Raw genomic sequence first — 14,378 nt, 5'->3', positions numbered from 1 at the left:
CTAATAACCAGAACCCTTTCATCATGCTCCATGGCATCATTCTAGTGCACTCATGTGCCTTTGCTAATATAGTCTCCTGACATCCCCAGCACCAGCCCCGGTAGTGCAGGTAGGGCAGGTTCAAAGGTCACATTTGCATTCCTTACAGCTGCTAAAACACAACGTTACAACAAGGCAAGGCTTTTTTTACAATTGTCTTCACCTCCGATTCAAAACATAATAATTGTGTATCTTAGTCTGCATGGTGACACACTAAACTATAAATATAAGCCATATCTGGTTATGGCATGTACCTACTGGGGTCACGTGTACAGTCACAAAATCTGGATATCATTCAAAGCCAGCTTAGTGAGCAGTGCTCCAGCTGTGACAGGGAGAATGTGTATTAGTCAGGCCTGGATGTTTCCACAACAGCCATGTGGGATAAAGACCAGGAAACTGCCTTTTGATCCTCCTGGAGGAAGGCCAACACCTTCTTCTGGGGCACAGAAACCCTCCATGGGAGGTCCCCTGGGAACTGGTGTTTCAAAGTAAGTCATGGCATAAAAAGCTACACACATACCAGGATGCTGACCACTGGAGTCCCTTTCAAGTCAGCAGATATGGGAAGGGGGCAGAGGTGGAGTAGTTAGGATTCTACCCACTGATCATGAAGGACCCTCCATTAGGTGCCAGACAACTTCTTGGACTTATGGTACTGAACTAGGGACCCAACCTTTCCCTGAAGACCTTGCTTTGGGCCTCGCAGTAACCCAAATGTTCAGAAGCAGCTGCAACCCTGTATTACCATCTTGAGACATCTTTGCACTGGCTTGTCCGCACTCAACTCACTCTGAGCCATTACAGGACCCACGCTGCTGTTTTTGGTGCTTCAAACCACTGACCGGCTCTTCGAGACATCCACGCACAGGCTTGACCTACTGCTGCAGACCACATCGATCAATGTGATCACCGGCTCGACTCAGTGTAAGCAAAGAACTAAACCCCAACTCAACTTGCTGGAAGGCTCTGACTTCCCGTCCCTGTCTCGAAAGCTGACTCGACTCCTCAAAATCAAGCACAACTTGACAGCCAAAAGGAACCATTGGAATCCATCGACTCGACCATCTCAAGCATGAATCAGTCCAACAGGAGCCCATGCCTCAAACTGACTAGCATCTGACTCATCATTGGGACTACATGACTAGACCTTCTCGACACTGGCTCGTTTGCTGCAGAGTGCTAAGAAGGCCAGCTTAATGCTGTTGAACCGCAAAGACAATATACAAAAGGTATTTAGAGAGGCTGTTTCCCCCTGGTTTGCCTTTAAGGACCATAGTGACAGTTAAGCACCCTTATTACCTTTTAAAGAGGCCCTGTCCCGCTGGTCTGTATGAAAGGACAATAGTGACTTTTAAGCACCCCTCATTACCTTTTAAAGGCATATCATTAACATTGCTGCTGAAATCCTTTTTCCTGAACAACAGTGCTTACCAATCCAGAGTGCCCTTTTTTTTAATCAAAAGTCAGCCTTCTCTGTTTCTCTTACAGGGGTGGGTCTTTAGTGTTTTTTGATAATTTGGTTGCATTGTTTGTATTAAAGTCCCTATTTTCATATAAACTTGATTTGACCTTTTTCTGGTATCATCTTATTATTGATGTTTGTGTTGCAACTGTGTCAGCTCACGCCCCTCTTGAAGAGTATGGCCTGCCCTCAGCCCACGTTACAAAAAGAGGTGAAGGAGGTATGCCCATTAGGCTGTGCCTGTTTCACTTTTATCAATCACTGCTGGTTTAGTACTAGTGTGGGCTGAGTATGCGGTTTATCCACTACTCATCCAAGTACTCCTGCAGAACAATAGTCATTTTTCACAGTGAAGAATCTAGCTTTCCTGTTTCCAAATTATAGAACTGCACCCCAAACGTTTGACGCAAATATCACATCTATCCAAATCACATTTAAATTTAAATGGTCGTATCAAGGAAGCTTTCATATCTTGTCACCCTAATATGTTTTGTGCATTGGTTAGAAATTATTGGCATAACCTTGATTGTTTAATCTGAGTACAGGATGCAGCATATCTTTCATCAATGCGTGTTGTTGTTTGGAAACCAATTTCCCAGAGAGTTACCCCACCGACCAAACGTTGTAGCCTATCATTTGGCTGGCTTTTCTATGAAACAACTGGGGATCAAGAGTGAACCTGTTAGTATGAACGGTTATAGAAACATGTTATGCAAAACAAGCATAGTTCAGCTATAGAGGAGAAAAGACCACAACGGGGACTACATCTCTTCAGTGTTAATGCAGTATAATAGGGGATTAAAACATTAGAAATGCATCTGTGTTATTCTATAAAATGGAATGTGAAAAACAAGGAAGGACGAATGTTGTGAATTAAGATTTGAGAGGATATTAGAGGCCATGGGCCGTCCCCGCAAAAAGTAATAAACATGGTTTTGGGGGGTGAGCCGCACACCACTTCATGTACACTGAGGGCTTCCACTGTGACCAACCCATGCTGGAGAAAGTGAACAGGAACTCACAGAGGGAGTGGTTGCCCTGGGGTCAGAGGGCCTGCATATCAAAATGTAAATACCCACATCATGTGAGAGGAACCAAGATGAGAGATCACGCATTGCATGAAAGGGGCACCAAGAGTTAGAGTTTTTAATGAATGTTCATAGTCCTGATGAAGGCCATTAAAAAGAAAAAGTGGGCCACACGGGACATTGTGTACCCTGCCATAGAGGCCAAAACACAGAGTGTTGACATTGGACAGAGTTTTTATGGTATTTGGTGTCATTGAGCAAAGACCTGACATTTATGCCACATTGATGAGTATTGTTTGATAGGGAATTTGTTCTGGTGCTTCCATACATATTTAAAGGGGATTTATTCCCCCAATAGAGTGCATTTAGATTACTTGTTATGCTAAATAAGTCTTGCAGCTATGGTATTGTTTGATGAGGCACAGATAGATGGAAGCTGTATAGATAGACTAATTTATCATTACATCTGTGACATTGAGTAGGAAATGATGATTTATGATGGTCTTACTCATTTAGCCATTAAATTCTCCACCATGGGGTCTGGCATTGATTCATATGCTCATGAATATTCCCTGTCAGGCTGGGAATCCTTGGTAAAAGAAAAAACAGTTTAACTTTCACTTTAAAACTGTATTTCTCCTCTAAACCAATCACTGTCCTCTGGGTCATACTGCCCCCATCCAATGACAGTCCTCTCCCTAAGCTCCACCCCTGGTGGCCATCTTCAGATTTTTACTGCACGCTTCAGTGTTGGGAGTCGTCCTCTTATTGCTCTCCAAGCTTTTTTCCTTATATTTTTTTAATTTTTGGATAAAAATGTTTAGAGTTTTGACTGTTTTTTAAAATCTTTGTTGGACCGTAGGTCGACTACCGGCAGCGGGCACCCGTGGTCGGTGAAGATCAAACTTCATTGAGGATCTTCATCGGAAGGCCCGGCTTTGGTCTAATTCATGCCTTTTCACCATGACCGAGGAGAAGAGATGTGTGAAATGTGGACTAAGAAATGTTTTCATGGAGGATCAACACCACAAATGTCATATGAACCTACAAAATAAACCATAAAGTGTGCTGTCACTACCTGCATCAAAGTTCGTTCCATAATTAGTCAGTGGAATTAATTGGCCTACAGACTTAGGCTAACTCACCTATTAATCATGTGCACTCAGGAACATTCAGATTCCCGCAATCAGGAGAATCCTGCCTTCATCTGGCATCTGCGTGCTTTCGCTCGTGGGTGCCATTTTATGGGGATTATTTATATGGTACGGCTAACGTCACGCGCACCTGAAGCATGACGTCAGATCCGTATGCATGGAGGGCAGGTAAACAATGGCAAATTGCCTGCCTGCCCTCATTTGTACTTTATTTAATGATAATATCCAAGTCTTTAAATAAACCAAATATTTACCTGGTCATCTCTGCACTCCTCAAGTACTATTCTTATGCCTCGTGTCATGACTCGAAAGCTACTGTTATTTGCGTGTTCAAGATCTACCCCCCGAATGAATGTTACTGTCTGTGCCTCATAATAAATAACCCGATGGGATGAATGGCGGTGTCAATATTTAGCCTCCAAAATAAACAGTCTTGAGTCTTTATTAGTAAAGCAAATAACTTATTAAATCATGTGTCCAGTTGATTATGACAACACTTTAACCTGCTTGGTCCTATTACTCCTAAATTTGACATTAGCCTGTCAACCCAAGATGATAGGAAATCATGATAGGTGATCAGACAAACTGTCCCTATGGAGTTAGGTTCATGTGTGATGGTCCCAATATTTAATATACATAATATAAGAAGGAAATAATCAAATAACCCTAAATTAGTTATGATGCCTATATTTTGACTTGACAGTCACCTCCATTATATAAATGCTGCCTTTCATTTCCTAATGCAGCCGCATCTATGAATATAAATATATCTGGAAGTCCAGGTGTATGGCTGTTCTCTTACATTTCCTCCCATAAGTCACTAGAGTTGGTATTACGTACATATGTTATTGTGCCACACTTGATAATCAAAACATCACATACTGATCTAATGTCACATACATCATAGATTACACACAATCCTGTTACTGTAAAAGTAGAGAAGATCCCCTGCACATCACTGACACAGTCTGAACCATATCCTTCGATGCCAACTGTCATTGACTAGGCCTCTTCAGCTATTGTCTCCAATATCAATCCGACATAGCCAGGTGGCAGTGAATAAGAACCAATAACCAATGGTTGATTTACACAATAAGTCAACATTTAGATAATTGCCTACGGAAAGACATTAAGTTCATGCTCCTTATTAAGACCCAGCATAGTGCAGCGTAATTGGCAAATCATTTTCTCAAAGAGACGTTAATTGAGGACATTTTCTAGAGCTACCTTAGTCGCTTAGTCAGTATCAACGACTATCAACATTTTGTCAACACTTCTCTACTTACAATAAGCAGGTATGATGGATGTATCATAGCATGGTGTTTCCTAATATTTGATACTTAATCTGTTAATTCATGAGTTAATGACGTGTGTCTGGGAGGTCACAAATTTACAAGACGATATAATATTGTATATTTGCAGGGCTGGACTGGGAACCAAAAGAGGCCCTGGAAATAATGTTCAAAGTGGACCCATATCACACATTTTCAGCAAGACCAGTTCTTTTCCAATGGGGACATTTAGAAATACCACACAAAAGAGGTCCAGGGTGAAGAGGCCTACCAGCGAATCTCCAGAGTTCCCTATGGGCCAGTCCACCCCTGTATATTTGTAGAACCCGCCCTGAAGAAGGGCTGTTTTCTGAAATGAATCAGCAAGGGCCTCTCCATGCAAAAGCATGAAGATTAATGAGAATATGATTACTCAAAGAATTATGAGAATCCTGTGTATTTTTACATCTTTAAACTTGTTGTTGATATTCTAAAGATATGTATAAATATACAGTAGTTTTCACTACATTTGTGGCGTCTCCAGGTCTAGTGGCTGTTTCACTAGACATTTTTTTCCTTGATGTAGTGTACGTCAAGTTTCTGGATGACACCATTAAATTAATTATCTAGCATATACTGAATTCATAGTAACTTTAATCACAAAGCAGTGCCCATCCCTACCCCTATCTAGTTTAGGTAGTGAACTATACCCTTTCTTCAGTATCATATTGCACACGCGTTTACGGGTGTTAAAGCATCAAACTCATTTATTTCTGCAAAATATGTGGCGTGATTCGCTTCTGCAACTTCGGCTCTGTTGCCAAAGGACACTAAGTCCTCCCTCTTCATGTGTGCTTGGCACTTCACGACCACTATGGCTGATGGCAGTTGTAGTGCGTCTATGATTCTGGCCAATAGGGGTGCGTGCGGCACTGGTGTGCCATCAGCATGTGGGAAGCCCCTCCTCTGCTATCGTGACAGTCCAGCATGTACTGTAGACGTCACATAGGCTGAATTGGAATAAACTGTGATCTCCTAGTCCTTACGTACTTCTAATGTCATTAGGAGAACCATTAATTCTGCTGCCTGCACTGAAAAATATGAAGGCAATCTCACACTTGCTACTACTTCAACTGTCCCATCCAATTCCGTCTTTACTACTGCTGTCCCAGTATGTCTTTCTCCATCGTCTGGTCTATCGTTGACAAACCGTCAATGAAAAGCACTTCCCCTCCTTTGAGGGCATTCTCCCTTGTAACGGTTTTATAACACAGCACACTCCAGCCAGGGACTTCTTCCACTGACAATGAATGAGGTGCACAATGAAAACAGTTTTTATTTTTATTTCAACCCTGGGTTCTTGATTTGAGTAGACCCCCAACCCGTATCACACCCTCCTTAACAAACACCCTATGTCACAATGGACCAGGAACCAGGCCGGTGTGTAACAATATAATATTTATTAATTTTATGGTTCAATTAAAAATCAGAGCATAATCAAATAATTGGGCAGCAACCACCAATGTGGTGGCAATCCAAATACAAAGATTCTCACAATATAGTTAATTCAAACTGCCCACAATTTACATGAATCTTAAATGGCAAGACAAGAAAACGATTTCAAACATGTGATAGTGCAAAGGTTAAGCACACCCCCTGCAACACTCACCCCAAACTTCTAATAACTTAATTATTTTTGGATGGAAAGCAGTGGCAAGGAGTCAGGATAAAGAGTGAAAATTGGATTGTGAATTCAGCCCACCACCCCAAGATTGGAGGCCAAAGAAGAAAATGAAAACTCTCTTTAGGAGCAAAACAGCATAATCGGATTTTACTTGTTACTCGCACGGTTGGTCACAACCATGGGGCGATAACTAGGACAGAAATTCTTGTTGCTACACTTGAGAGATAAGGAAGCTTACCGACTACTAGCAGGGCACCAAGGCAACGTGAACACATGTAAGAAAATCAATTTGGGAATTAAAACAAATGCAAAAAGAAAACACGCGTGCAAATGGGAGTTTTTCAAACAAAGACTATTTCTGTTGAGACTATATTTTAATGGCCATAATTGTTAAAGAAAGGCATGAGGTGGTTGATTTCAAATGACAACCAGCTCACCGTGAATCTCCTTATACGGGAATGAATTGATTTAATTTCAAATAATGCTAAGGATTTATACCGACTATGGAAAGATTTATCAAAGAAATGCACTAACATACACAGCCTAATACAGATTTGTCTATGGAAAGGTGAACAGATTATACTGGCAATTTGGGATTTGAATGGGATTTCAACTGGGTGCACAGTAAAAAGAACAGGATATGCAATTTGGGGACTGGGTGATGTGATACTTACAACGTAAGCTTCAGTTTGGTGTTCAGGACAGCCAGCGAGGTCTCTGGACAGCTAGGCCAAGGGATATGGTCACTCTGGATGGCTGGGCCAAGGGATCTGGTTACTGTGACAGCTAGGCCAAAGGATCTGGTCACTGGGCTCCCCTGGATAGGGTGCTGGACATCTAGGCAAGGTCTGGTCACTGTGGACAGCTTGATTGGATGCTGGACAGCTAGGCAGGGGATCTGGTCACTGGGCTCTCTTGAATGGGATCAGCTGCCTCACCTCCTTTCTCCCTGGATTCTGGTGTATGTGCCTGGGTCTGGATAGATGGATGTATCTCTGCCTTCCTGGATCTTGAAGTCTGGGTTTCAGTGGATTGTCTGTTGTGTTTCCTGTCTCCTTATTATATAGCTAAAATGATATCATCGGTTTACAATCTGGGGGGGGTAGTATTCTGGCATTACCCCTCTCCTGGGACAGGGCAGCCTACCAGTGTTTCCTCCTTTCTCTGGCCCGATTGGTTCAGGGGAAAGACATCATGTGTGTGTTTGCATTTATGACCTTCCTTTGTCTCTCAAAGCTACTTTTTACCAAAAATTAGTTATCAATCAAAACCTCAAATTTTTACTAGCCACCTCCATAAAAACTAGATATGTGGATTCACTAAGTCACAGGGAATTGGACAGTCCAAATGCTGACTCTGTGTGAGGTCTCATTGCCCTTTGGCACATTTTTGCCATTTTTATGAAGTACATAATATTTAAAATTCTGTCAATGTCTACACATATTCCCAACAACATCTCACATCTTCCCACTTAGTTTCAGATTTGTGCCATTTATAATTCACCCCGAAAAGCGTCTTTCATGGCCATTTCAGTTCATCAAGTGCTGGAAACATGTACTTGGTCTCTTTTCCTTCTCCTGTAAAATTACTGCTTATTCAGGGTGCTGGGAAAATGTCTTGAAATATAGCAATTCTTTAATGACAATGGAGTAGATTTGTCACATGTGTGGCTGGTGCTATGGGCCCCACAGAAATATGTCTCTGCCAGGCTTGGCTTGCAAGAAAGGATTTTTATGATGCCCTTTGAAGTTTTGACAGTTCCCCCTCCAGAGTGGATGCTGGAGGAAATCGCACCTCTCGGCCATGCACCAGCCCTACTGGCTTCCTTTGTTCATTCTTGCAGGGCTGCCAGCTAGTCTAGCAGGGCCGTGAATCCTCACACTTTTGGCCTTTTCATGTGTCCTTGTGGGCTGGTTCACTTCTGGATGCAACTCTTCCCATTGTTGGAGGCAGGGCTTTGTCACTGAATTCAGTGCCTGGGCCAGAAAACAAAACCAGTTTTATTGGCTTCTGAGTCCTTTTCCAGGAAACCAACTTTTGTGAGAACAAATATAATGTACATTGGTAGCCATGTCATGCAAACCCCCACCGAAATGTACAATAATATTTCTGTGCGGGCAAGAGCTGTCTTTTGACATTTGACTTTGAAATTATATTTGTACTTATTTGAAAGCACTGATTCACACACGTGCAGGCTTTTCCTTTTGAATTGCAAATGCAGTTCTGCAGCCCATGGGATTAGGTTTCAATTTAACTTTGGTAGGGTGTTTGCATAGACTGTGGGTCCATGGACATGAAACGATACTGCAAAGAGTTTCTTTGAAATTGACAGGGGAAAAGAGAGAGAGACGCGCTATTTCTTTCCTTTGCTGTAATTTTGAGTGTGATGGTTCATTTCAAAAGGAAACAAAAGCTTTGCTGACTGAAAACAGAATTATTTTCTCTTCAAGCACTTTATCAGTGAAAACAATGCCATTCTTGAGATGTTTTGACTCACTTCTTGGCAATCAGATAAAATATATAAGCAGGGCTGTGTTTCAATGGAGCGCTCACTTTGTGGTGTTTAAAATGAAATAAAGAACAAATTGCAATGCTGTCTTGAATGCAGGTCACTTTCTTATGATTTAAATGATAGGAAAGCAACTGCAGAGCTATTCTTTGGGTGGCAGTGTTCAATGCTTGCCACACATGTGCCAGGGAAAACACAACACAGCCGTTTTTGGGTGAAATGTTGAAATGCGGTTTTGAGGTGAAGGAAATTTCTGTTAGGGTTGGTAAATGCACCCCAAACCCTCACTTTAGGAATGTCGTCATAATGCTCCATATACGTAGTACAGTCGTGCACATAGTCTCCCTCCTCCACTGGTTCAGCTATGAATGTTGCTGGGTTTACAATTCTGCATCTCACTGCTTTTATTGCTGGATTTGAAATTATCACTTTGTATCCGGATGCTCTTTCGGTCGTCAGTGTGCTTTTGGACTTTTCAAGGATAGCAAAGAGAGCATGCTCCATGTAACTGTGGTGCTACACACCATTGTGATACTCACCGACTTTTCTACTGGGAATGCAGCAGCAGCAGCCAAAGCTTGTTCGTGAGGGTAATATCCTCTCATCACTGGGTCTAAACGTCTGCTATAGTAGGCCATTTGAGAACAAGTAAAATTCATCTTTGTAGTTGGGAATCCCTAGCACTGGAGCTGTGCATAGGGCCTTCTTCAACTCCTCAAATGCCTCAGTCATTTTGTGTGTCATTACCAGGTCACTGCCCCCCCTCTGTGCCTCATGGAGCCTGCTTAATAGGGCTCTTGTGTATGTGCTATAATCAAATACCCAGGCCCTGCAGTAATTACACAGGCCCAAGGATTGCTACATCTCTCTCATGGTCCATGCTGGTGGCATTTTAAAGATTGCCTCTGCCCTTTCTGGGGTTACCCTTCTTCCCTCCTGTGATATTAGCTGTCCAATATACACGTCCTCCTGGCAATAATACAGTTTTGCCTTGTCTACCTTGTAACCCTTTTGTGCTAGCACTGTCAACAAGTGCACTGTGTCACTTCGGCATTGTTATTTTGAACCTGCTGCAAATCAAAATGTTGTCTATGTACTGAATGATGGTACTCTCCATGTGAATATTTCCGAGGTCCATTTGGAGGATCCTATTGTTGTATATTCATCTAATAGGGAAGATATATCATCCAAATCTACATGCTCTTACTCCAGGTTATTGGGGGTGCTTGTGTCCATCTGATCTATAGAGTACACTGTGTGATGTATGTTCGAATAATTTGAGATTTAAGAGGCTGCCATCATATATATAGCCCTCTTCGATCCTTTCCACTCTTTCCTTTGATTTCTGTTGTACCTCTGTGCTCGATCCTGCCCATGAATACAATTCCGAAATCTTCTTTTGCACTTTGTTGTTTGTTTTTATAAGAGGTTATAGGACCATTGGAACCTTCTCTGTGCTCTCTTTCCCGGGATACCAGCGTCATGCGAAATTAAAGCTGTTTGTTTAATTGCACTTGGGACCATTACTTCATTCTTTGACTCTGCCTGGTATACAGGGCTCTGGACCTGTGACAAGACAGTGTTGGACCCAGTGGCAATCAATGCTTATCTGTCCGTGCAGTTGATTCAGAGTCTGATCAGTTATATCAGTTATATCATCAGATGTTATCTTATATTTTGGGGAGCATCTGCAATGCAAGTCTCAACAATGTCAAGGAGTGGTGCATTGGTAGACTGTAGCCGCTCAGACTGCCTTGTATCCACAACTGCCTGCTCCAAACACCGTTCGACTATTCTAGGGTCATTTGTCTGTGATGATGCAGACAGGACTGTCAACAAGTTTGTAGATTCAGTAACTAATGTGTGGGGGTATTTCTCAAAGCTCATCCCTGGCACTTATTTTTGAGACCCGGCACTTTTTGTCTCAGACTCAATTTAATTATGAAGTGGTGATAGTCAGTGCATCCATGAACCACAATGAGCAGGTTCGAGCTCTAGGGTAACCCCAAATATGTCGACACTGTGGGGAGCAGCTGTGGGATGTAGCAGCAGTGATGGGGAACTGCCCACCTGCAGTGTCACAGGTGTGCTAGAAAATATTTGGGCCCTGGCACAAATTAAGCACTGGATAGATGTGCAAATTGTACATTTTGTTTATCAGTGTAAACGATAAAATTTGAGGATCTCAAGTCGCCGCCAACGCCTAGCCGAACTGAAGTACACTTGCTAAAGCGCGAGCGCAGAACCGCGGCACCGGCAGGTTTTTAGTCCTCAGGTGCTGGGCGTTTCCAAATTCCATCCCGTTAATAGTTGAGATCAGAGAACACCAGTATACTAACACACTGCGAACTGCAGTACACTTTATAGAAGCACTTGCTTGAAGGCCTCAAATCTCTAAATTCACAGGACCTTCTAATAATCCGTCTTTGGACCCTTAAAGCTTAATTTCAGGGAGGAGGGGGAATGAGAGAGGTGGACAAGCCAAGGTTGTTTGGCAGATGCAGAAGAAGTTGAAGGAAGGTGGAGCACCAAATGCAGAATGCTGAGGAAAGATAGCTCAGCAGGTTAGGTGACTGTTGCTGAAATGTTATGTTAAGACCTGCCTGTAAATCTTATGACTTTTTTCCAATTCATGCAGCAAAATGTGCTCCAAAATGGGTTGTTTTGAGCTGGTGATGGGTGCGGCTCCCTGGCTTAGCTCCGTGTGGGAATGTGTGCCCTCTCTCCCCGCCTAGCGAAAATCAAAAGTTGGCGTCCATGGGGGCACTGCTTCTGCCCAGCACTTGTTGTTCAGCACAGAAAAGGCTGATTCAATCTCCGTATGAGGGCTCGAGAGAGGCGGCTTGCACCTGCTCCTTTCTGCCCAGGTGCCAATGGGTGTCCCAAGGGGATGTGCAAGAGAAGCCTGACGCTTCGCTCCCAGCTGCTCGTCAGCTTTCAATTGGTTTTGATCCCTCGTGTCCTTGTTTGGTTGTGTGCGGGTATTAGATGGCGTGGGTGCCCGTTTGCTGAGTGCAGTGCACCACAACTACACTGTTTTTTGGAATCCGTATTTAGGCGAAGATTTGGGTTTATACGCTTACTTTGGTGGTTGCTACGTTTTAAAGATGTCGTGCTGGTGGTGGATATGGAGGGCTTATTGTTTTGGCAGCAGCCACATGGTGTGGGGTGATTATACAGGCTTAGAATCTGCTATGGCTATGCTCTTGAGATGAGCGCGTGGCCATGCGAGTGGATTGGGCTGTATGCAGAAAGGCCAATTCTTATATGCATGAACTTGCAGGACTCAGGCGGGCATTGTCGGTTTTGAGTTGGGCATTGGTCGCTTTCTGTCAGATGTGTTTAAGCTGGCAAGCTTGCCACTAGGTTCATATTTCATGGCAATTGCTTGCATTGTGTGTGCGCGCAGGTGGGTAGCGGCGCGTATGGTGGCATCGGGTTCAGTGTATCTGCTGAGGTTGTGTAAGAGCGATAATGACGTCCTTTGAGAAATGTTCTCTCGCTGCAGCGTTGGGCAGCTATTACCATTACGTCCGCTTAAGTACGTTGCTGTGGACTGTGCCGGCCTGGGGACACTTTGTTAAAGAGGCACTGGCCTGAGTCGCAGCGCGTTGCGCAGCGGTTGGGGTCGCAACCTCCAGCCTGGCCGAGGCCCAGCTATTGATCCTCCACTGGGGGCGTGGGGACCTTGGCCGCGGCAAACATGCCTGAACCGTGTGCATGACATGTCGGGTTTTGAGAGGCCAAGTTACAAAGGTAGTTTCCTCTCCCGGCCGGAAGGGCCCAGACTAACCAAGAGGCCCAGCAGCCCGATGGGGGACGCGTGCTGAACCGAACCAGCCCCGCCCACCCCCGCAGAAGATGGATCCCTCCACCGGATCCCGCGAAAAGGTGAGTGACAGCGACTTCCAGAAAGGAGGTGCAGGGCTCTCGCCTCACCCCCACGGGGGGTGGGGGCGGCTGGATGCCAGTGACAGTAGGAACACACTGGCTGAACGGTGCTGGGCGAGTGGAACACCTTAGCAAAGGGAGCGCAGAGCTTCCATGCAAGGGTTTAGTTTCCAGGTCGGCGGAAGAGCCGTGTCCACCAGACAGCAGGAGCTCGGTGTATAGTATGGGGTGACCCAAATCCCCCGTTATGAGAGGAGCTTCATGACAGCTCCAGAGTAGGGGCGTCACTAGAAACCAGTATTGGAGGGTACACCAGGGGGAACTTGTACACCAAGGGGGGAGGGTGGGCGGCATATCAAATAAGGGTCAACAGGCCAAACTGGTTTCAATATACTTATATTTTACCAAGCTGGTTAAACAAAATGTGACATTAGCATGTTCAGAGTAGGTTTAAGAAAATTAAAGGGTTGTGTTCAACAGTTGCAAAAATGCACTTGAACTCATCAAGAGACTCCAGCACAGCTTAAAATAATGTGTAGTTAGAGGTGCTATTTAGCAGAAGAGACCTCACTTTGCGCTAAGCTTTAAATAATAGCCAGTCAAAAAGAGTCAATTCAACAGAAGAGGTGTCACTTTCAAATTATCTCAATGACAGTCTGTTTAACAAATGAAATACCACCTACAGGCGTTGAGTACAGAGGGGAACGATGCAACTGCTCCCTTGTTTCTTTAGCAATGGTTGCAGGAATCTCACTTTGCCTCATAGAATTGTTTACACTGAATTTGTCCTCCAAATATGCCAGAACGGCCGAGCATAGTGAGGAAGCCTGAATCAATCAAAAGGGATTGAGGGGGGTTCCTCCCGGGAACTTTTGATAAAATAATGGCTTAAAATCGTGCATTTTGCAGCACATTGAAAAATTGGGTAAAAAGCTAAACAGTTTTCAATTGGTTTTATAGTGTAACTCATGAAAAAATCCAATAGATGCAAGTCACCAACAGTGCACAATAGCATTTCCACAACACATTTTCATGAAGCCTGCCTACAATAAATGGCATTATTAAAACATTTTCACGCTGCCTGTGCCCATGCATTTCAATGATGACTGCACCAATATATGCCAGTATTCCCATTTAAGAACGTACTCGTGTTTGCTGTACGCAAAATGTCAGTAATGATGCTATAAGAAAACATGTCCACGCTTGTTCTGCCAATATATGGCAGCATCCCCACATAAGAACATACTCCAGTTGGCTTTACCATTAAAAATACCAAGCCACAGAATGAAAACGTGTCCAAACGGGCTGCATCCAAATGGCAATCTAGTCACATAGCA

At 43.7% G+C, this 14,378-nt stretch overlaps 1 protein-coding gene across 1 annotated transcript in view; it reads left to right on the top strand.

Annotated features, from left to right (window-relative positions):
* The first annotated feature begins 12,771 nt into the window (after window positions 1–12,771).
* TMPRSS6 (transmembrane serine protease 6) overlaps window positions 12,772–14,378 on the top strand; it is a 392,699-nt gene continuing 391,092 nt past the window's right edge. Inside the window, exon 1 of the mRNA XM_069653013.1 lies at window positions 12,772–13,041. Coding sequence (XP_069509114.1) covers window positions 13,012–13,041 — 30 coding nt within the window. The 5' untranslated portion in view covers window positions 12,772–13,011. The remainder of the gene's footprint in view (window positions 13,042–14,378) is intronic.

This window comes from Ambystoma mexicanum, chromosome 3q (assembly GCF_040938575.1).
Source record: "Ambystoma mexicanum isolate Mex_15411 chromosome 3q, UKY_AmexF1_1, whole genome shotgun sequence".
In the NCBI taxonomy this organism is placed as follows: Eukaryota; Metazoa; Chordata; class Amphibia; order Caudata; family Ambystomatidae; genus Ambystoma; species Ambystoma mexicanum.
This window is presented reverse-complemented; position numbering and strand designations above follow the sequence as displayed.